Genomic DNA, 20,771 nt, shown 5'->3' on the forward strand with positions numbered 1-20,771 from the left:
AGGGGCCCAGTTTGTAACTTAGTGTTATCATTGTGTTTTATCTACTATTCCTTGAATTTTAAACCTTCACTGATTAATGTCTTTAGTTGTAACAAAAAGTATGAGAACAATTTGAATTATACCCATTTCAAATAGTTTTGTAAAAATACAGGGACACCGAAACACACCCCTTTTTAGGATGAAATAAATGTTCTGTAGGTGACAAGTGTGGATATAGTGGATATATTTATTTTCATTTTCTATAAAGGTCACATAGTTGCATAAGAACACATATCACTGATTTATAACACATATAACACAACGCAACAAGAGCCCTGAGACACACGAGAGAGATGAAATGAAAGAGAATTACATTCCCTGTGAACTGTGATATATGAATGTCTGTTGAATTAAATTAATTGGTGAGTTCTTTTTTTTTTTTTTACCAATGAGTAACCTACCATCATCTTCCTCTACAGTTCAGGGATGACAACAAGAAACTCCATCCTTGCCTGGTGGACTTCCAGAATCTCCCTGAACCAGAGAGGAATTACAACCTGCAGATGTCTGGCGAGACTCTGAAGTGAGTTGGTAATTAAGTTCTGTAGAGGTTTTACTTTGAGAGATGTGAGGGTCAAAGGAGGAATTTTATTTCCCTGGACGCTGTTGGTGATGCCTGTATCTTTGTTGTCCCACAGGACTCTCCTGGCACTGGGTTGCCATGTTGGTATGGGTGACGAGAAAGCAGAAGAGAATCTCAAGAAGATCAAGCTACCCAAGACGTACGGCGACCAGGATATTTCTGTCTATATAAACTATCTTTCTGCATTATCTTTTATGTATATCTAAATATACTCTTTGGTCTCTTCTCTAGCTATGTGATGACCAATAGTTACAAGCCTGCCCCCCTTGACCTCAGCCATGTCAAACTGACACCAAACCAGAACCAGCTTGTAGAAAAACTGGCAGAAAATGGGCATAATGTTTGGGCAAGGGATCGGGTACGACAAGGATGGACCTACAGTATTGTGCAGGTAACCATTTTTCAATCCTTATCCAATCCTTAATAAATCCTTTATTTCTATTTTTATTTTATAATTTTTTTTTTGTGGGAAAGTCTTGAGTTGACTTCGTATAATTAATTTGTATTAACTAACTATATCAACCAAATAACTGTGTATAATCCAAATGGGGCTAAGCCATGCTGCCTGTCTAATGTTTTCTTTGACAAATAATCATAACCATTTGTAAAAAAAAAAAATTTTTGTAATCAACTTGTATTCCCTTATGCTCCTCAGGACATCTTAAATAAGCGAAACCCTCGTCTGGTACCTTACAACCTGCTGGATGAGAGAACTAAGAAAACCAACCGAGACAGTGTTAACAACGCTGTCCGCACTCTCATTGGCTATGGCTACAACATTGAACCTCCAGATCAGGAGAGCAGTAAGTCAGCTTACCTCACATAACATGTGTTGAATGTGGAATATTACGCAATTGCAAACCTCTATCCCAGGGCATCAGCAGTACCTCCAGCGTTCATAATCTTATCTGTCACCTTTTCCCCTCTTTCCCTGCAGCTGGCCATGGCCTTGAGAACATCCGCGGGGACAAAGTACGAATCTTCAGGGCAGAGAAGTCGAACGTTGTCACCCAAGGAAAGTGGTACTTTGAGTTTGAGGCAGTGACCACGGGGGAGATGAGAGTGGGCTGGGCACGGCCTAATGTGCGCTCTGACACTGAACTGGGAGCAGATGAACTGGCCTATGTCTTCAATGGCAATAAGGTAAGTCTGCATCTTTTAGGTTCATTTTAAATCAGCGCCAGTCCAGTTTAATAAAGTGCTTGTCAAGTTATATAGTTATGTAGAGTTAGTTTTGTAATTATGTAGTTTTTGTTTCTTTATGAGTATGAATAGATGAGGTATTTATTAAATGATGATGATGCATTTATGAAATAAACCAAACTCAATGTTTAGATAGCTAGAAAAAAGTCAAGTCAACATTCAGTCGAGTTGCACCAAGACAAATTGAAAGGAAATATGAAGTTGTATTTTATAGATCATTTATTGAATTTGAAGTTATAGTTTGTTGGTAATTTATTGGATGAAACCCCTTTCCAGGCTCAAAGATGGCACATTGGCAATGAACCATTTGGTCGCCAGTGGCAGTCTGGTGATGTGGTCGGTTGTATGATTGACCTCACTGAGATGAACATCATGTTCACACTCAACGGAGAGATGCTGATCAGTGACTCAGGCTCGGAAATGGCTTTCAAAGACATTGAAATTGGTGAAGGTAAGAGTTTATGGTCGTTTGACCTTATTGGATCAGCATTATTATTACAGTAATTGAAAGGCGGTATCTCTTGGCATAAAAACTGTTTGATATAAATTTCATACATCAGGACACCTTAACAGCAATTTCAAAATATTTTTACCAATTACTTTACTGTGATTTTACCCCCCAGGTTTTATCCCAGTGTGTGCCCTGGGCTTGTCTCAGGTTGGAAGGATTAATCTTGGTCAGAATGTCAGCAGCCTGCGCTACTTTGCCATCTGTGGCCTGCAGGAAGGATTTGAACCGTTTGGCATCAATATGAAGAGAGACATCACAATGTGGTTCAGTAAAAGTTTGCCCCAGTTTGTGCCTGTACCTACGGATCACAATCACATTGAGGTAACTACTCAGTGACATCTTTAATGTTTAATGAAGCTTAAAACTGGATAATTTATTTTTCTTTAAATATGTTGTCTATCAGGTCTCCCGAGTGGATGGGACTGTGGACAGTGCCCCGTGTCTGAAGCTGACCCATAAGACCTTTGGCTCACAGAACGCCAATACCGACATGATGTTCCTCAGACTCAGCATGCCCGTCCAGTTCCACGAGACCTTCAAGATCCCAGCAGGCACCACCCCTCTCACCCGTGCCCTCACCATCCCAGAGGAGGAAGTGGTAGTGGTGGAGCCCGACTCAGAGTTTGAGGTTCTTAAGAAGTCTGCCAGCCGCAAGGAGCAGGAGGAGGAAAAGAAGGAGTCATCTGTGCCTAAGGAGATCTCTGTGGAGAATGAGAAGGACACAGTGTCAGAAAAGGGAAAGAAAAGAGGGTAAGCATCGCAGGTTTTTTCTTTAGAGGAGAGGAACCAGCCTTCACAGGGTTAAAGGTGCAGATTATTATGTAAATAATTCATCCATTTTCTCAGTGTGAAGCAAAACATTGGTCAGACAAGAGCTTCCCAGTCCTACTAAATGAGACCTTGTGGAGTTTTTCAATTGGCTGTCAGTTATGATTATTTTTCAGCCTGCAGGGAGTGATAATTTAAAACTTGATATTGAATTACAAACTGTCTCCTAGACAGCATCTTATGAGTCTTCCGTCCAGCAACAGCTAGACTCAACTCAGCAATAGACAATTTCTTTTCTCTTTTTTTCCAGTTCATTGATTACATTATGCGGTCTATGTGCTTCAAAAATGACTTCAGTATTACCAGGCAGTGAGCAAAGTCGGTAAGTGCAGCCTTAAGATTTAACTGTCACTAAACAAAACTCTGTTACCTTCTGTGTGCATTAGATTTTTCTCCAAGGCTAAGAAGGCTGCCATGACACCTCTCGCCCCTCCTCCCGCACCTCCAACGGTGCCGCGTTTGGTGGAAGACGTGGTGCCTGACGACAGAGATGACCCTGAGATCATCCAAAGTACCACCACTGTGAGTCCAACATTATCTTCTGCTGATGCTAGATTTATAGTGCTTGTCAAAATGATCCCCCCAATGTGGCAAAAATCCAGGGATTAGGCTGGCATGATTTGCTGAATAAGCCTACTGGGTGTTAACATTAGCTTGCATCATACTACCAAAGTTATGACAGTGTCTGTAATCCTTTGCTGCCTTTACTCAGATATTTTCTTCTTGTAGTTGTCTTATTTTCTCCCTGATCTTTTTGTATTTTCAGTATTTCTATTCTGTGAGGATCTTTGCTGGGCAGGAGCCCTCAGGTGTGTGGATTGGCTGGGTCACTCCTGACTACCACCAGTATGATCCATCCTTTGACCTCTCCAAAGTCCGCAGTGTCACTGTTACTGTGGGAGATGACAGAGGCAACATACACGACAGGTTAGTCTTTCCTACTTGTAAATGGCATTTTATTTTCCAGCACAATGGCAAATATTACAAGCTGATATAGTTATTATTTCTTTTTCTCTTGGTTTGAGATGTAAGTAATGTGATTTAGGCTTGCTGTTTCATTCATACACTGCTGGTGGTAAGGACAAACGGCAGAGAGAAATGACAAAGAAATATCGTTGTTGTCTTTGTCTTTTATTGTCTCTCTGTGATGTAAAGCAGTTTGGATCAGCTGCATAGTGTTTCAACTGCCTTATTAAAGAATGAGTTGAAATGAAAAGTGTGTTTTCTGCTTCTTTGCAGTATGAAGCACAGTAACTGTTACATGGTGTGGGGAGGGGACCTGGTCAGCAATCAGCAGACCCGCTTCAGCCAGGAGGACATGGTGGTTGGCTGTCTGGTCGACCTGGCAACAGGTCTCATGACCTTTACAGCCAATGGAAAGGAGATAAACACCTTCTTCCAGGTATGTGTAGTCACAGTACAGATTGTTTGCGTATTTGTATGTGTGTTTTTCGGACTTGATTTCAAACTAGTTGAGATTGCTGATGTTACTGTGGAGTTGTAAAGCCGGAGGTGTTTTATTTCAGGTGGAGCCCAACACCAAGCTGTTCCCTGCTGTCTTCGTTCAGCCCTCCAATCAGAACATGGTGCAGCTGGAGCTGGGCAAACTCAAGGTCAGAAACTTCTTTTGCTCATATGCTTCTGCAGCTACCTCTGCTTACTTCCTCCCCCCTTCAGACAGGTCCACCCCTCATCGTGACTCTCCTCCTCACCTGTTTTGAAAGTGGGTCAGATGTGGCCTAGCTTGATGGTGACTTAGTGTCTCCGTTGGGATAAAAATGAATTCACTGGCACTGATGTTTAGATCTCATTTAACCTATACATCGATAAGAGAGAGACTAAGACAAAAAAGACACAAAGACATATGGGACAGAGAGAGAGAGAGAGAGAGAGAGAGACAGAGAGAGAGAGAGATAGGGATACTGTATAAAGGGCAAATTTGAGGACAAGCAAGAGAAAATGTGTGTGTGGACATAAGGAGAGAATTGAAATTGAAACTTAACTTTGGTAATTACCTCCACTGTGGTTATGTTTTCACCCTTGTCTGTTTGTTGGTTTATTTGATTCTTGGTTTGTCAGCAGGATTACATAAAAAGTACTAAACTAAAGGGATGGGACATGGGCTGGGGAAAAATGCAAATTTTTTGTGGCAATTCAGTTAAAGGGGCGGATACAGGAATTTTTTTTATCACTTTCCTCAGCATTGTGATATAGAGCATTTTTTCACATTTTTGTAATTTTCTCAGGAAATAATATTTGGATCTTGATGTATAAAATCAGACGTGTATAAATTTGGTGCAGATTCAGATAATAATCTGGTGGAAGAAAAGGTTTGCCCTTGGCGGAGGTATGCGCTCTACTGAGTGCCATTGCACTTACTTCATGTAATTCTGTGTAACTTTATGATTTATTATTTATCAGTTAAGTATATGGAACATAGGTGCTCTCTGTTAACTGGGACAGTGAATGATAGGGACGTCAGCCTCTTGCTTCGATTTCCTGTACTTGCTTTATTGTCCTGTTTGTCATGTTAGCCTCCATCCGTTGCTTTCTCCTTTTTTTCAAATCAAAGTGTCTACTCGTCCTTTTCTTCTCTCTGTGATTGTCTAAACCCTCCCCTCCTCTGTCTCTCTCGCTCGTATCAGAACATCATGCCCATATCGGCAGCCATGTTCCGCAGCGAGCGTAATAATCCAGTCCCGCAGTGCCCTCCCAGGCTGGATGTCCAGATGTTGACCCCGGTCGTCTGGAGTCGTATGCCCAATCACTTCCTCAACCCGGAGGTGGGCAGAGTGAGTGAGAGGTTGGGCTGGATGGTGGAGTGTACTGAACCTCTCATCATGATGGCCCTGCACATCCCAGAGGAGAACAGGTAGAGAACAGAGACAGTCTAACAGCAGGCAGGAATTGGCTCCCAACATTTCCTATGGATTCTTGCAAGTAATTTGTTTTGGTCAAGAATTTGCAGGTTAGCAGCAGATTCACTAACCCCCAGATATTTTCAAAATTTTGTTTGAGTTTGTGAGTTTGCGGGGGAGAGAAATTATACATATAGATATGGATTATATATAAATATTTATCATGATTATGATATTTACTATGTACTCACCAGAGTCACCTAATCAGTATTGATCTTTGAGTCTGTGTTTTTTTTTTTACTCAGGTGTATTGACATCCTGGAGCTGTCGGAGCGTCATGACCTGATGAAGTTCCACTACCACACCCTCATGCTCTACTGCGCTGTGTGTGCCCTCGGCAACAACCGAGTGGCCCATGCCCTGTGCAGCCATGTGGATGAATCCCAGCTTTTCTATGCCACCGAGAACACCTACCTGCCTGGACCTCTCCGCAGCGGCTACTATGACCTGCTCATCAGCATCCACCTGGAGTCTGCCAAACGGGCACGTCTGGGCACCAACAGGGAGTTTATCGTCCCCATGACTGAGGAGACTCTCACCATCCATCTCTATCCTGATGCAAAGAAGGCCCATTCTCTCCCTGGTGTTGGCCTCACCACCTGCTTACGGCCCAAGCTGCATTTCTCATACGTCAACTTTGTCGGGACCGACCCTGATCTGTACACCCTTAGTCCTATCTTCCCTCTACAAGTAAGAAACGAGAAAGATTGCATTGCACCGATAAAATTTTATTTCCCTTTTTGCTTATTTTTATGTTTCCTCCACAGGAGCTGAAGACCAGGGCGATTAGCATGTTAACAGAAGCTGTGCTAGATGGTAGCCAGGCCATGCGCGATCCAGTAGGAGGCAGTGTGGAGTTTCACTTTGTCCCAATCCTGAAACTAATTAGCACATTGCTCATTATGGGCATCTTCAATGATGAGGACACCAAGCACATCCTCAAGATGATCGACCCCAATGTTTTCAGTGGAAAGGAAGAGGAGGAGGAAGGAGAGAAAGTTCAGGAGGGTGGAGCTGCTGAAGGAGAAAGTGAGGAAGCGAAGGAGGAGGAAACGGAGGACGCATCTGAGGCTGAGCTTGAGGATGAAGGGGTCGGTGATGAGGAAGAGGAGGAGCTGAAAGATCTGGTGAAAGCAGAGCGTAAGGAGGGAGAGGCTGAACCTAAGGAGGAAGGAGAAGAGGGGGAGAAGGAGGGAGAGGCCAAAGTAGAAAAAGTGGACGGAGAGAAAGCAGAGGAGGAGAAGGAGGCAGAGGCATTGGAGGCAGAACTAAAGGAGGAGGAGGAGGGTCTGGAGGAAGGATTACTCCAGATGAAGCTGCCTGAGTCTGTCAAACTGCAGGTCAGTCTGACTTTTAAACACTGACCATTGTCCATCTGTAAAATTTCTGCTAATATTTTATATTACAAAATTCATATCCTTAAAATATCTTTTACATTTTTGCTAATTATAAGTTTGAAACTCTTGTTGCTATGTAACCTCCCTCTCTCAGATGTGCACGCTCCTGCAATACTTTTGCGACTGTGAGCTGCGGCACCGAGTGGAAGCCATTGTGGCCTATTCAGACCAGTTTGTCCACGATATTCAGAACAACCAACGTATTCGTTACAACCAGTTAATGAGAGCCTTCACCATGTCAGCTGCTGAGACTGCACGCAAGACCCGCGAGTTCCGTTCACCACCACAAGACCAGGTACTAATTATTTTAACCAAGACCCGTCTTCATACTCACTAGATAGGTGGTATGGGGTTTGAATTTTGGATGGATTCGGATAATATTTCTCCCACAAGTTATACGTTGACCCCCAATTTCTTAGGAAATTGAGAACTGATATTGAACACATTCTGTTGTCTGAAAGACCATTAGAAACCTCAGGTAGTAAACGAAAATACCTCATGTACAAAGAGATGGAGAAAAACAGACAAAATATGCTGATGGTTTCCTTTACTGTGGTCCTCTTCAAGGTTCTTTTGCTGACCAACTTTAAACACGGTCCAGAGGATGAGGAGTGTCCAGTACCTGAGGAGGTGCGAGACACTCTGGGAGAGTTCCACAATGACATCCTGCTTCACTGCGGTGAGAAGTTCTTTAAAGATCCTGTGTATTGTTTACCTTGCACATGTAAATGTTTTTTTACTTGGGGTTTTAATGCAGTATTGCCTTTTTACACATAGGTATACATGTTGAGGAGGAGGCAGAAGAGGAGGAGGTGGACACCTCGCTGAGTGGCAGACTCTTCAGTCTGGTGGACAAGATCAAGAGCTTGCGCAAGAAAGAAGAGGAGGAGAAGCCAGAAGTTGAGGAGGAGCTGAAACCCAGTAAGATTAACAGCCTATGAAATTACCTATGAAATATGTGATTTTGATTTGATTGGCATTTCTCACAAACAACCTTTGTTCTTTAATAGTTGACTTTCAATTACTTTATATCAGGTTTTCACTGCAATTTTTGTGGCCTAAATGCTGCTGCAGAGCCTTTCCACCCTAAAATTATGGGGCAACTGATTTTGAGTAATTTGGGAAATGGAAAGGGACAATATTCATAACAAAAGATAGAGACTTTACAGAAGATGGACCATCAGCCGCTTCAGTACAAAAATATCAGAAATATCAAACTCACCATTTAAAAAAAATGAAAGCAGTTGAATATAACTTGATGAAACTCTTCTTTTTCCACTTCACCAAGGCACCCTTCAGGAATTGATTTCCCATACCATGATCCACTGGGCGCAGGAGTCCTTCATCCAGAACCCTGAGCTGGTGCGTCTGATGTTCAGCCTGCTCCACAGGCAGTATGATGGCCTGGGCGAGCTGATCCGAGCACTGCCCAAAGCCTACTCCATCAATGCCGTGTCTGTTCAGGACACCATGGACCTGCTTGAGTGTCTGGGACAGATTCGTTCACTGCTTATTGTCCAGATGGGCCCAGAAGAAGAGCGGCTCATGATCCAGAGCATCGGGTCAGTGTGGGGGTGGTGCATTGAACCCTGTAGTGTACGCATCTCTTACTGTGATAAAGATGTGAGATGTGATATTGATCGTTTGATATTATATTTTCCTGTCAATAATATATTAGTTATTTATGCTTGTTGCAGCAGTTTTCAGTTAGTTCTAATTTAACTACTGCTGCTGTTATTTTATTTTTGTGATTGGGATCTATGATATTTCATTCAATCTGCAATTGTTTTCTAATGTGTTGTCAGAACTTAAACAGTTCAAATAATCTGACTTCTGTATTTTTCATTCTGATTCAGGAACATCATGAACAACAAGGTGTTCTACCAACACCCCAATCTGATGAGAGCTCTCGGTATGCATGAGACTGTCATGGAGGTGATGGTCAATGTGTTGGGCGGAGGAGGAGACTCAAAGGTAACTGGGGATTCTGTTTATTTAGTTACTTATTCTAACCAGACTAATTGAGGGGTGCGTTGGACACTTGCCTTGCACAGCACATACCACAGTAGACAGAAAGTGTCTTTTTTATTTTTTTCTCTCCAGGAGATTCGATTCCCTCAAATGGTGACCAACTGCTGTCGTTTCCTGTGTTACTTCTGTCGTATCAGCCGACAGAACCAGCGCTCCATGTTTGACCATCTGAGCTACCTGCTTCAGAACAGCGGCATCGGCCTGGGTCAGTGTCAGCCACCTATGTACAGTTTGCTGTACTGTTCATGTGGAAAACATTTTTCAGTTTTTATCTTAAGAAGTGGATTTACCTGTATTAATTTTGAATATTGAAAAGCAGGATAAAATGTAAAGATCACCAGAGGTCCTGTTCATGTTAAACTGCAGTGACACTAATTTTAATGCACGAGAAGTCGGAAAAATTAAGATAAATTTGTCTAAACCTTTTCATTTTGAAAAATGTAGAATGATAAGCTTGTAAATTAGTCAAAGAACAAACGAACATAGACTGTGTTCATTTTATATTTGCAGGCATGCGTGGGTCCACACCTCTGGATGTGGCCGCTGCCTCCTGCATTGACAACAATGAGCTGGCCTTGGCTTTGCAAGAGCAGGATCTGGAAATGGTTTGAATAAAATAAAAAATGACAAGAAAGAAAAACATGAAACACACGAAAAGGTACAGTGAACTTATCTTATAATCTCTCTTGGTGATGTAGGTGGTGACGTACTTGGCAGGCTGCGGACTGCAGATGTGCCCAATGCTCATGTCTAAGGGTTACCCTGACATCGGCTGGAACCCCTGTGGAGGAGAGCGATACCTGGATTTCCTCCGCTTCGCTGTCTTCGTCAATGGTCAGCCCCCTCATACAACGCTGGCATTTATAGTTTTGAGTTGTCTGTAACTTTCACTAATATTTGCACACCTGCTCCTCACAGGAGAGAGCGTGGAGGAGAACGCCAATGTTGTGGTCCGTCTGCTCATCCGTCGACCTGAGTGCTTTGGCCCGGCCCTGAGAGGAGAGGGCGGGAACGGTCTGCTGGCTGCCATGGAGGAGGCCATCAAGATCTCAGAGGATCCAGCCAGGGATGGACCCACTGTCAAAAAGGACAGACGCTTCATGTAAGTGACGGCACAGTAGATGTGATACTTACACATATACAGGCTATTCACCTTTAAGTTTGTAATTGTAAAATTAGATCAACCTGCACCGTCTCACTCAATAAATAACAACTTATACAAATGAACTAATCGACCCCGTTGTGTATTATATTGCTTTATAATATTGCCAGGCGCAAACAGTTAGAGAGAAAGATGTTTTCTTGAATGGCAGGTTTGGTGGTGAGGAACAGCAGGAGGAGAACCGTGTGCATCTGGGAAATGCCATCATGTCGTTCTACTCAGCCCTTATTGATCTGCTGGGCCGCTGTGCCCCTGAGATGCATGTGAGTAGAATGGCTTTTCACACCATTTCATTTCGCTTAAGCCTCCAGAAACAGTGGTCAAGTAGGTGGTTGATGAACAGGGGTTCACAATGTCTTAAATGTTTATATCTACAGCTGATCCAAGCAGGCAAGGGTGAAGCTCTAAGAATCAGGGCCATCCTGAGGTCTCTGGTGCCCATAGAGGACCTGGTGGGAGTCATCAGCTTGCCTGTGCAGATTCCTGCCCATGGCAAAGGTTAGATACAAAGTTGGGATTGTGTGTAAACATAGTGTCAATTTAAAAAAAAAGAAAAGAAAGGGGGATAATGTGGCATCTTCCTACATTTATGATTTCTTCTGTCCAAACCACAGATGGTCAGATTGTTGAGCCCAAGATGTCAGCCAGTTTTGTGCCAGACCACAAGGCGTCCATGGTCCTGTTCCTTGATAGAGTGTATGGTATTGATAACCAGGAGTTCTTGCTTCATGTGCTGGAGGTTGGCTTCCTGCCTGACATGAGAGCTTCAGCTTCTCTGGACACGGTGAGTTGGGGAAAGACACATGAAATGTCACTTCTGTTAACTCCGGAAGTCTATATGTTGATGGGATTTACTGTTTCCAAAGTATTACAGTCAGGATAAATGATTTTTCTTCTTCTGTGATAATAGGTGGCATTCAGTACGACTGAAATGGCCCTGGCACTGAACCGCTACCTCTGTTCGGCTGTTCTGCCTCTGCTCACTAAGTGTGCCCCGTTGTTTGCTGGCACAGACCACCGGGCCATCATGATCGACTCCATGCTCCACACCATCTACCGTCTGTCCCGTGGCCGAGCCCTTACCAAGGCTCAGAGGGATGTCATTGAGGAGTGCCTCATGTCGCTCTGCAAGTCAGTACTAAAACCAAACCGGCCTCTTGAGATACATTATTTCTTTTATAAGAGAGATCAAACAAGAATGGCAAACATGGCCACACACCTACATTCACATGGAAACAATATACAAAGTTAGACGCAAAAGACCTGAAAAAGCAATATCATTACTTACTTATTTGATGTATTCATAGGTACCTTCGACCCTCCATGCTGCAGCATCTGCTTAGACGGCTGGTATTTGATGTGCCCATCCTCAATGAATATGCAAAGATGCCTCTTAAGGTTTGTCTACTATTTAATTTTATTGTATTTGTTTTTTTTTTTATCCTATTTTATAAGAATAGAAAAATGAAAAAAACCTCTGTAATTTGATTATTTCAGCTGCTGACTAATCACTACGAGCGCTGCTGGAAGTATTACTGCTTGCCTAACGGATGGGCTAATTTCGGGGTGACTTCAGAGGAAGAGTTGCATCTTTCCCGTAAACTCTTTTGGGGAATCTTTGAATCGCTGGCACACAAGGTGAGAGATGAATCTCTTGGTGTCCTCCTACAGTGTTACAGGGTTTAAAGCTTGTGCCATTATTAACTTGACTTTTCTCATATTATCCAAACTCTAGAAATTTGATGCAGAACTCTTCAAGATCGCCATGCCCTGCCTCTGTGCTATAGCAGGAGCCATCCCTCCTGACTATGTGGATGCCAGCTATTCCTCACACACTGAGAAAAAGGCCTCTGTGGATGCTGAAGGCAACTTTGACCCAAAACCAGTGGAAACCACCAAGTGAGAACATAGATGACAATAAATGCCCAGTACAACAGTACTTGACAGTGAACAGACCTACATATACATAAAACATACAGTTAAAACATTTAATTATAATGTTCTTTAATGCACATAAACATACAACAGGAAAACATAATACATAAAACCTAAAATCTAATTTTAACACCGGATTTGACATTATGTTGTTATATCATTCTAAAAACCCAGTAACTGCAGCTGTAAAGAAGATGGGTTTAAGTGACCTAAGCTCTTACAGAGAATAATTATTACTATTTTCCATAGGTAAATTCACAAGTTAGTACAAGCTAATAAAATTCAAAATGCTAATTTATATAATAGTGAATGGTATTCATAACCTATGCAGTATTAAATATGAGTTCATTTATTCACAGCACCATCATCCCAGAGAGGCTGGATGCTTTCATGAACAAGTATGCAGAGCACACGCATGACAAATGGGCCTTTGAAAAGGTCAGTTATGAAAAGTGTAACTCAGATATAAATTAAGTTCCTGTTTCTAATTTGAAATCGTTTGTACCTTGTAATGGTTGTCTTAATGGTTAAATCAATTTTCAGATTCAGAACAACTGGACCTATGGAGAGGTGTTAGATGAGAATGCTAAGACTCACCCAATGCTCCGACCATACAAAACGTTCTCTGAAAAGGTAATCATCTGTCCCCTTCTGATTAGTCTGAAACCTGATAATCTGCACACAGGTGCTGAACTGTAACAAAGCTTTTTTCTTCACCCTGTGTGCTTCTACAGCCAGTACTGCTAAACTAGCACACCTGAGCTGTGAACTTTTCATATATAATTCCTTGTCTTTTGAGATTTTCACAGACAGTCTGAATGTATTGTTTATTGTGAATTTTTAAATCCTCTTATATGTGTTTCTCAGGACAAGGAGATCTATCGTTGGCCCATCAAAGAGTCCATCAAAGCCATGCTGGCCTGGGAGTGGACCTTGGAGAAAGCCAGGGACGGGGAGGGAGATGTCGAGAAAAAGGCTGCCACCACCGCCACCACCACCCGCAAGATCTCCCAAACTGCTCAGGTACAAGAGGAGTGAAAACAACAGTCAGTATTGTGCAGAAAATCTGAGGCCATCTTGTCTGTTTAGGCATGTCTGAAAGGACTGTTCCTACAAAAGGGTACACAAAAGCACTGGTGGATCTCTTACTGGTCTAGAGCGACTCAATATTCGATTGATATCAGCATTCTTACTCAAATATTCTCTCAAATTAAATGGGTGAAACTGTTCAAATTAAAGCTGTCCACTATTTCTGCGAACCTCCTGGAATCCTTTAGCGATCCCTAAAACTCACAAGGAGCCGCTGTTCTACTGTGTTCTCTATTTTCAGGCCACTTATGATCCCAGTCATGGCTACAGCCCTCAGCCAGTAGACATCTCAGGAATGGCCCTGTCCAGAGAGTTGCAGGTAGGTATCTTTCTCTCACCTGTCAGTGCTCTGTCATATTTTGGTTAGACATTTGTCAGGAACTTGACAGATTGATTTTCGTACCCTCTTCATGCAGTCTATGGCTGAGCAGCTGGCAGAAAACTATCACAACACCTGGGGCAGGAAGAAGAAGTTGGAGTTACAGGCCAAAGGTAAGAAAGGGCTCTATCACACACACCTCTACGTGTTTCTAGTCTGCAGTCTTTTGATTGCCAAAATGATTTGTGCTCCTGTTAGGCGGCGGCACCCATCCACTGCTTGTTCCTTATGACACCCTGACGGCTAAGGAGAAGGCCAGGGACAGGGAGAAGGCCCAGGACCTGCTCAAGTTCCTCCAGCTCAACGGATACGCTGTGACGAGGTAGGCGGGACATTTCACCTTTTCGGTGGTAGGATTAAACAGATTTATACTCCTTGTGAACTCCATGAACTCCATGAGCCCCTCCCTCACAACTTTCCGACGTCAGATCTGGGGAGTCTGTGTGCCACCATTTCTGTGACTTTCCAAAAATGACGATTTGATATTCACACCCACTTCATGCCTTGATTGGCCAGCTGTGCGCAGGAGAGAAGCCAGCTGTTTCTAGCTGTCGTTTTTCATTTGTTACTCAGCTATTTGTGCCACTTTTTTATGTGTACAGTATGAATGTCACACTATGAATGTCTCCCTGGAGAGACTGTCTGAAAATGTGCACTGTTACGCCCTCTTTATGACGGTTGGCTTTTACTTCACCATCCGCTGTGGCCGGTCAGAACAACTACAAACACTTGATTTCTGATGTGGTTGGACAGCACATGTAAAGAACTCGGTTCTGAGAGACCATAAACTGGCCTAGTTGTGTTCATGTCTCTCTCTCTGTTTCATGTCATTTTTACTCCCCCATCTCTCCGTCCCCAGGGGTCTGAAGGACATGGAGCAGGACATTTCCTCTATTGAGAAGCGTTTCGCCTATGGCTTCCTCCAGAAGCTTCTTAAATGGATGGACATCGCCCAGGAGTTCATCGCTCATCTCGGTACTGTGGTTTGAGAGACAAAGGCTTCTCATTGTCATATATTCTGGTGCAAATGTATACATTTTGACCAGGGCCTGACATATTTTTCATTTTGTTTTTTTTTAAACAGAGGCTGTGGTTAGCAGTGGTAGAGTGGAGAAGTCACCGCATGAACAAGAGATCAAATTCTTTGCCAAGGTGAGCTGCTTTGAATTGAAACCCAAATTGGTTGGTTTGTGGAATCGTCTTTCTTCATCATTTCTTCATCTCTCTGCTGTCTCTTTATGAGCACATGGAGAAGGGGCCTATTTGATGGCAAGACAGTGTGTTGCTTGAGGAAGTTATTATTTTATGAAATGAATACATCTTGAGTTTGTTTTTTTTGCAGATTCTCTTGCCACTGATAAATCAGTACTTCAAGAACCACTGCCTGTACTTCCTCTCCACTCCTGCAAAAGTCTTGGGTAGTGGAGGGCATTCCTCCAACAAGGAGAAGGAGATGATTGCAAGGTGTGTGCAGTAAAAGCTTATTCAAAAGACTGCTTTTGTTCTCTGAATTATGTGACTTTACCATGTAACTCTCCTTAAGCACAGTACTTTCGTGTGATAGTGTCTGTCCTCTCCTTCTCCATGTCTCTTCATCTCTCTCCTATTGTGCAATATCCTTTATTTCCGTGACCTCCCTTTTGCTTTCTGTGTCACTTCAAACATCTTTCCTTCCCTGTTTCCCCTTACTGTACTCCCCCCCTCTCCCTCCCTTTCCTCTTTTCTCCTCCTACCTCAGTATCTTCTGTAAGTTGGCTGCTTTGGTGAGGCACAGAGTATCTCTCTTTGGTAAGGAATCTGCATGGTGGCGTTATGCCCTGTCACCATCTCTGTCCCTCTGTATCTGTTCTCCTGTCAAATTTCTTTTTATTTGTCCAGATCTTCTTTGCTTCCTCTTCCTTCCTCCCTTCTCATTTACATACTAATCAGCATTGTATCACATATTTAGTCTATCCTCCCACGCTCTTATTCTCTCTACCCTCCTTACTGGACCTCCTCCTCTAATGCTTCTCTCCTCTTAGCTCAGCTTCTGCTTGGCTTTGATGTTTTCTGCAATCTGGTGTTTTAAAAGTTGTCCTTGTTGCATTTAAGGCCTAGACTCAGATTGGTACACACAAACAGAGAGTGATTTGAGCATGAATGTCTGTAGTGGTGTCAGGTAACCACGGATGGTATTGTACTGCAGCTCTGTGATGTGTTTTCAGCCTGGCTTATATGAAACACTATATGCTTTATCGTCATTCTCCTCTCCTCCCACCACCACGTGTCTTTAATAGTCAGTCACTCTTATGTATCCAGTGGTCATTAGACACTGACAAGCTCTTCGCACTGAGCCTGTGCCCTTTAGCTTGGCTCACTAGTACCACATGGTACATGACAGTCAAAGTGCACCAATGTATCTGAGCTACCAATTAAAAAGTTCCCATGTCAAACTGCACAGTGGTGGCGTAGCACTCATGAAATCAGCCCATGGTTCAACTGTTCCATAATTACCTGTTTAAGTTATTTGACATACAGTATCTGTTACTAGTTAAAATGAATGGTTTTAATGTGGTTTTGGTTTCGGTCAGTGTTTTCTAACACGCTCTACTGTAACTGTATGCTCTGTTTTCTGTTTTTAAAAATAGAGCTTTTAAGCGTAATTCCTCTTAAAATAAACCTGACCTTCGCTGTAAAAAGTGGATTTGTACAGAAAGACAGCCCTGACAACACATCTTTGTTGTGCTGTTTTCAGGAACGGATGCAGGTGCAGTGGTAAACTGTCTGCACATTCTCTCACGATCTCTGGATGCCAGGTAAACTCACGATCTATTCACATCACATCCCCGTCACTTCCCCAAGCAGAGAGAAAATAGAAACAAACCATCTGACATTATCTGTCTTTTTTTGGCGATTCTTTTGTGTTCACCTTTTCAAGGACTGTTATGAAATCAGGCCCTGAGATTGTGAAGGCTGGCCTGCGTCAGTTCTTTGAGAGTGCTGCAGATGACATTGAGAAGATGGTGGAAAATCTAAAACTGGGCAAAGTGTCCAGTCGAAACCAGGTCAGAGACAGCACCACACACTATTGTTTTCACACTCTACACTCATTTATCCTATGAGCTGATATCTGTATTTGTGTACGTGTGAATGGTCCTGTAGGTTAAGGGTGTGTCCCAGAACATTAACTACACCACCACCGCCCTGCTGCCAGTCCTCACTTCACTGTTTGACCATATTGCCCAGCACCAGTTTGGAGATGATGTCATGAGTGAGTGAAGTGCTTCTCTCCGCTGAATTACTTGATCGTCATTTGCCCTTCAAAGGACTGACTCAAAGCTCACTTAATGCTTCTGTTCTCTACATTCTCAGTGGACGACTTGCAAATATCCTGCTATCGCTTAATGTGCAGTATCTACTCTTTGGGCACTGTGAAGACACCACATGCAGAGAAGTGAGTAAAGATCTCTGTGGATCTATGAAAGTCTAAAAACAAGTTGGAAACAAGTTTCCTGCAACAATTTGCATTTGTATGAGTGATTTCAAGTCAATTCAATTCCATTTATATAGCCCAAAATCAGACGTTTCTACAAATAGAACACCCTCTATCCTTAGAAGAAGCTTTAACAGGAAAATATGCTAAATGTATGCTGTTAGAGATTGATTGTCCGTTGACTTTTATAAGTTTCTAAGCAGGGATTTTATTAAGATTGTGTGGTATTTTTCTCCTGTGCAGACAGCGACCAGCTCTTGGCGAGTGTTTGGCCCACTTAGCAGCTGCAATGCCAGTAGCCTTCCTTGAGCCAGTGCTGAACGAGTTCAACACATTCTCTGTTTACACCACCAAGACTCCCAGAGAGAGATCCAGTGGGTTTTTATCTTCTTTTCCCAAGCAAATTACCTTTACATTTGATTATTCATGTATGAGATTATTAGAGCGTATTTACTTAATTGTTTCCTTATCTTTTTTTCGTCTGTTCTCGCCCTCCTCAGTTCTGGGTCTTCCCAACCAAGTGGAGGAGCTGTGCCCTGACATCCCAGAGCTGGAGATCCTGATGAAGGACATCCATGACCTGGCTGAGTCTGGGGCTCGCTACACAGAAATGCCCCATGTGATTGAGATCACCCTGCCCATGTTGTGTAACTATCTTCCACGCTGGTGGGAGAGGGGCCCAGAGAATTTCCCTGAGCTGGAGGGCCAGATCTGCACATCCGTCACCTCCGAGAATCTCAACCAGCTGCTGGGTAGCATCATGAAGATTGTGGTTAACAACCTGGGTATAGATGAAGCCTCCTGGATGAAGAGATTGGCAGGTGAGGTTTCACAATAAGCCAGAGGGCTTTCAGGTGATGTTAAACATCTTCTGGTTTCTCATCTTTGGTCACTAACGAGGTCTAATTTGGAGTTTTTCATAGTTATGTAAGAATTTTTTTAATGCTCCCTTACTACGTTGATTTGTGAATCCCAAATGTTGCAATGTTAGGTCTGAAAACTAATAAAATAGGCTTTCATAGTGATTTTTAGTTTGCATGCAAGTAGTACACGTATTATAGTGTACATTTTCACATTTTGTACATCTAATATTTAGAAAAAAATTATGCTCACTATTATTACCACTGATGACTGTTGTTTCCTGTGTACCCCTTGTCCAGTGTTTGCCCAACCGATTGTCAGCAGGGCTAAACCAGAGATGCTTAAATCTCATTTCATCCCTACCATGGAAAAGCTGAAGAAGCGCTCAGGAAAAGTGGTGGCCGAGGAGGATCACCTGCGCATGGAGGGCAAGACAGAGGTGGACAGTGAAAACGGGACCATCCGAGATGAGTTTGCTGTGCTGTGTCGGGACCTGTATGCTCTCTACCCGTTGCTCATCCGCTACGTGGACAATAACAGGTAGCTGTATTCAAATTTAGTTTGAAATTTAGATGACACTATTCTCCTGAGTAATGTACAATCAGTTAACACTATTTGCTTTAAGAACAGTTTAATGGAAACACGATTACTGATTACTGTTCTGAGTGATTACTATATTTGATGTGTAGACATCAAATATACATCTCTTGGTATAAGAGATGTGTCAGTGTCCAGTGCTTAACCTGACTACTTTTCATCAAATCGTTTCTTTGAGTGACAACGCTTCAGACTTCATGAAATAAACTTTACTGTTGATTATTTCTAACCAAGAGATAGCAACAACAACCTTGCCAAACATAAGCACCTATGCCAGTGAAAAGGAGATAACATACATCAAGTATTTGTTTGTACCTATTTGATACTTTGATAGTTAATCTATTTCTGCCATCGCTGTCTTTGTCTGTAGGGCGAGGTGGCTGACCTGCCCAGATCCGGATGCAGAAGAGCTCTTCAGGATGGTGGGAGAGGTCTTCATTTTCTGGTCCAAATCCCATGTGAGTTTTCTGGTGTCTGTGGTGTTTTTCTGGAATTGTTTTTGCTATTCTGTGATTCCTGATTGTCCTTTGCCATTTAACCCTTTTTTCTTGTGTTATTTATGACAGAACTTTAAAAGGGAGGAGCAGAACTTTGTGGTGATGAATGAGATCAACAACATGTCCTTCCTGACTGCTGACAGTAAGAGCAAGATGAGCAAGGTGAGGGTGGACAAGCAGATGAATGGCCAAGATAAACATAGCCGTTACTTGATAAGATGTCTTATTCATTTACTACATATCTTGAGCTGTAACTCATTAAGAAACTAAACTCTAATGATTAATATTTCACTAACACCACCCATTTCAATCAGGGAAAGATTTAACCCATTTTTATCTATTCTCAGCCATAATTTCCTTTCTTTCCCTTAAGTTGCAATGGATAAGAATGTCAGGTAAATGATTATTCTGTAAATAATAAGAATTTTAAATAAATGTTATAGTAATAGGCTATTACATAACTAATAACATCCTTTTCCAGGACAATCTAAGTGGCAGTATGTAGCGTTCAGGCAGTGGTAGGAGTGTCGCTAACTGTGTTTTCTCCTTGTATCCTGTGTCGGGGTTGGACGCTGGGCCACTAGGCCGGAGATGGAGAGGTTAGACTGTTTGTGCACGAGCGCTGTGCTGATCGCATGGCACCCTGAGTTTGGGGAGGCATTTCATCAAGCTCACCCGCGGACTACCACACTTCTTACACACAGACCCCAATATTCACACACATACATGCACACACACACACACACACACAGGGTTATAAACACACAGTATCAGACATTTAGTGATGTCAGTGTTATAATAATGCATATCTAAGGGTGAAATGATACAATGTATAATGTAGATATAATGTTAAGAATATTTTATGTGAGTGGGAAATGCGTGTATGTGTGTGCGTGCGTGCGTGCGTGCGTGCGTGCGTGCGTGCGTGCGTGTGTGCGTGTGTTATAGAGATGTGCTGCTATGTTTTTATACGTGTGTTTGTATATGTGTGAGTAGGGGTCTGGAGCGGCTTGATGAAAGGTCTTTGCAGTAGATGGTAGTGGCCTGAGAGGTTTCATGGCGCTCGGTTGGGCAGTTGTGTATCTCACTTGTACTGCGCACTCCTGCAGCCGAGCACCATCACTCTGTTTTTGTTTGATTAATAAACAGTTTGTCTTTATATCGTCCCTGTTGGATACGGTTGTGGAGCCCGTGCTACTGTGCCATCTGTGATGTTGAAATGTTGTTATTGACGCTTGGATTTCTTTCAGCTTTTGTGGTAAAGATTCC

The 20,771-nt window shown here is 42.7% G+C and overlaps 1 protein-coding gene across 1 annotated transcript in view; it reads left to right on the plus strand.

The window, feature by feature from the left end:
• The window catches only part of LOC111216778 (ryanodine receptor 1-like), a 65,539-nt gene that overhangs the window by 19,882 nt on the left and 24,886 nt on the right, over positions 1–20,771 (plus strand). The window contains exons 23-73 of the mRNA XM_022738397.1: positions 459–562; positions 678–761; positions 854–1,013; positions 1,278–1,425; positions 1,560–1,765; positions 2,102–2,276; positions 2,449–2,657; positions 2,740–3,086; positions 3,551–3,686; positions 3,931–4,091; positions 4,404–4,566; positions 4,691–4,777; positions 5,810–6,036; positions 6,328–6,772; positions 6,850–7,422; positions 7,574–7,774; positions 8,047–8,158; positions 8,257–8,400; positions 8,768–9,041; positions 9,336–9,453; positions 9,583–9,715; positions 10,021–10,115; positions 10,209–10,344; positions 10,429–10,612; positions 10,824–10,935; positions 11,050–11,170; positions 11,287–11,456; positions 11,583–11,803; positions 11,980–12,070; positions 12,170–12,310; positions 12,408–12,571; positions 12,967–13,045; positions 13,151–13,240; positions 13,475–13,630; positions 13,938–14,015; positions 14,113–14,188; positions 14,274–14,397; positions 14,935–15,050; positions 15,160–15,227; positions 15,418–15,539; positions 15,814–15,863; positions 16,810–16,870; positions 16,993–17,119; positions 17,217–17,325; positions 17,427–17,508; positions 17,791–17,921; positions 18,048–18,368; positions 18,708–18,948; positions 19,376–19,463; positions 19,572–19,664; positions 20,087–20,101. Of these exons, the coding sequence (XP_022594118.1) occupies positions 459–562; positions 678–761; positions 854–1,013; positions 1,278–1,425; positions 1,560–1,765; positions 2,102–2,276; positions 2,449–2,657; positions 2,740–3,086; positions 3,551–3,686; positions 3,931–4,091; positions 4,404–4,566; positions 4,691–4,777; positions 5,810–6,036; positions 6,328–6,772; positions 6,850–7,422; positions 7,574–7,774; positions 8,047–8,158; positions 8,257–8,400; positions 8,768–9,041; positions 9,336–9,453; positions 9,583–9,715; positions 10,021–10,115; positions 10,209–10,344; positions 10,429–10,612; positions 10,824–10,935; positions 11,050–11,170; positions 11,287–11,456; positions 11,583–11,803; positions 11,980–12,070; positions 12,170–12,310; positions 12,408–12,571; positions 12,967–13,045; positions 13,151–13,240; positions 13,475–13,630; positions 13,938–14,015; positions 14,113–14,188; positions 14,274–14,397; positions 14,935–15,050; positions 15,160–15,227; positions 15,418–15,539; positions 15,814–15,863; positions 16,810–16,870; positions 16,993–17,119; positions 17,217–17,325; positions 17,427–17,508; positions 17,791–17,921; positions 18,048–18,368; positions 18,708–18,948; positions 19,376–19,463; positions 19,572–19,664; positions 20,087–20,101 (7,869 nt within the window). The remainder of the gene's footprint in view (positions 1–458; positions 563–677; positions 762–853; positions 1,014–1,277; positions 1,426–1,559; positions 1,766–2,101; positions 2,277–2,448; positions 2,658–2,739; positions 3,087–3,550; positions 3,687–3,930; positions 4,092–4,403; positions 4,567–4,690; positions 4,778–5,809; positions 6,037–6,327; positions 6,773–6,849; positions 7,423–7,573; positions 7,775–8,046; positions 8,159–8,256; positions 8,401–8,767; positions 9,042–9,335; positions 9,454–9,582; positions 9,716–10,020; positions 10,116–10,208; positions 10,345–10,428; positions 10,613–10,823; positions 10,936–11,049; positions 11,171–11,286; positions 11,457–11,582; positions 11,804–11,979; positions 12,071–12,169; positions 12,311–12,407; positions 12,572–12,966; positions 13,046–13,150; positions 13,241–13,474; positions 13,631–13,937; positions 14,016–14,112; positions 14,189–14,273; positions 14,398–14,934; positions 15,051–15,159; positions 15,228–15,417; positions 15,540–15,813; positions 15,864–16,809; positions 16,871–16,992; positions 17,120–17,216; positions 17,326–17,426; positions 17,509–17,790; positions 17,922–18,047; positions 18,369–18,707; positions 18,949–19,375; positions 19,464–19,571; positions 19,665–20,086; positions 20,102–20,771) is intronic.

Source organism: Seriola dumerili, unplaced genomic scaffold, assembly GCF_002260705.1.
Source record: "Seriola dumerili isolate Sdu_G_001 unplaced genomic scaffold, Sdu_1.0 BDQW01000036.1, whole genome shotgun sequence".
Taxonomy (NCBI): Eukaryota; Metazoa; Chordata; class Actinopteri; order Carangiformes; family Carangidae; genus Seriola; species Seriola dumerili.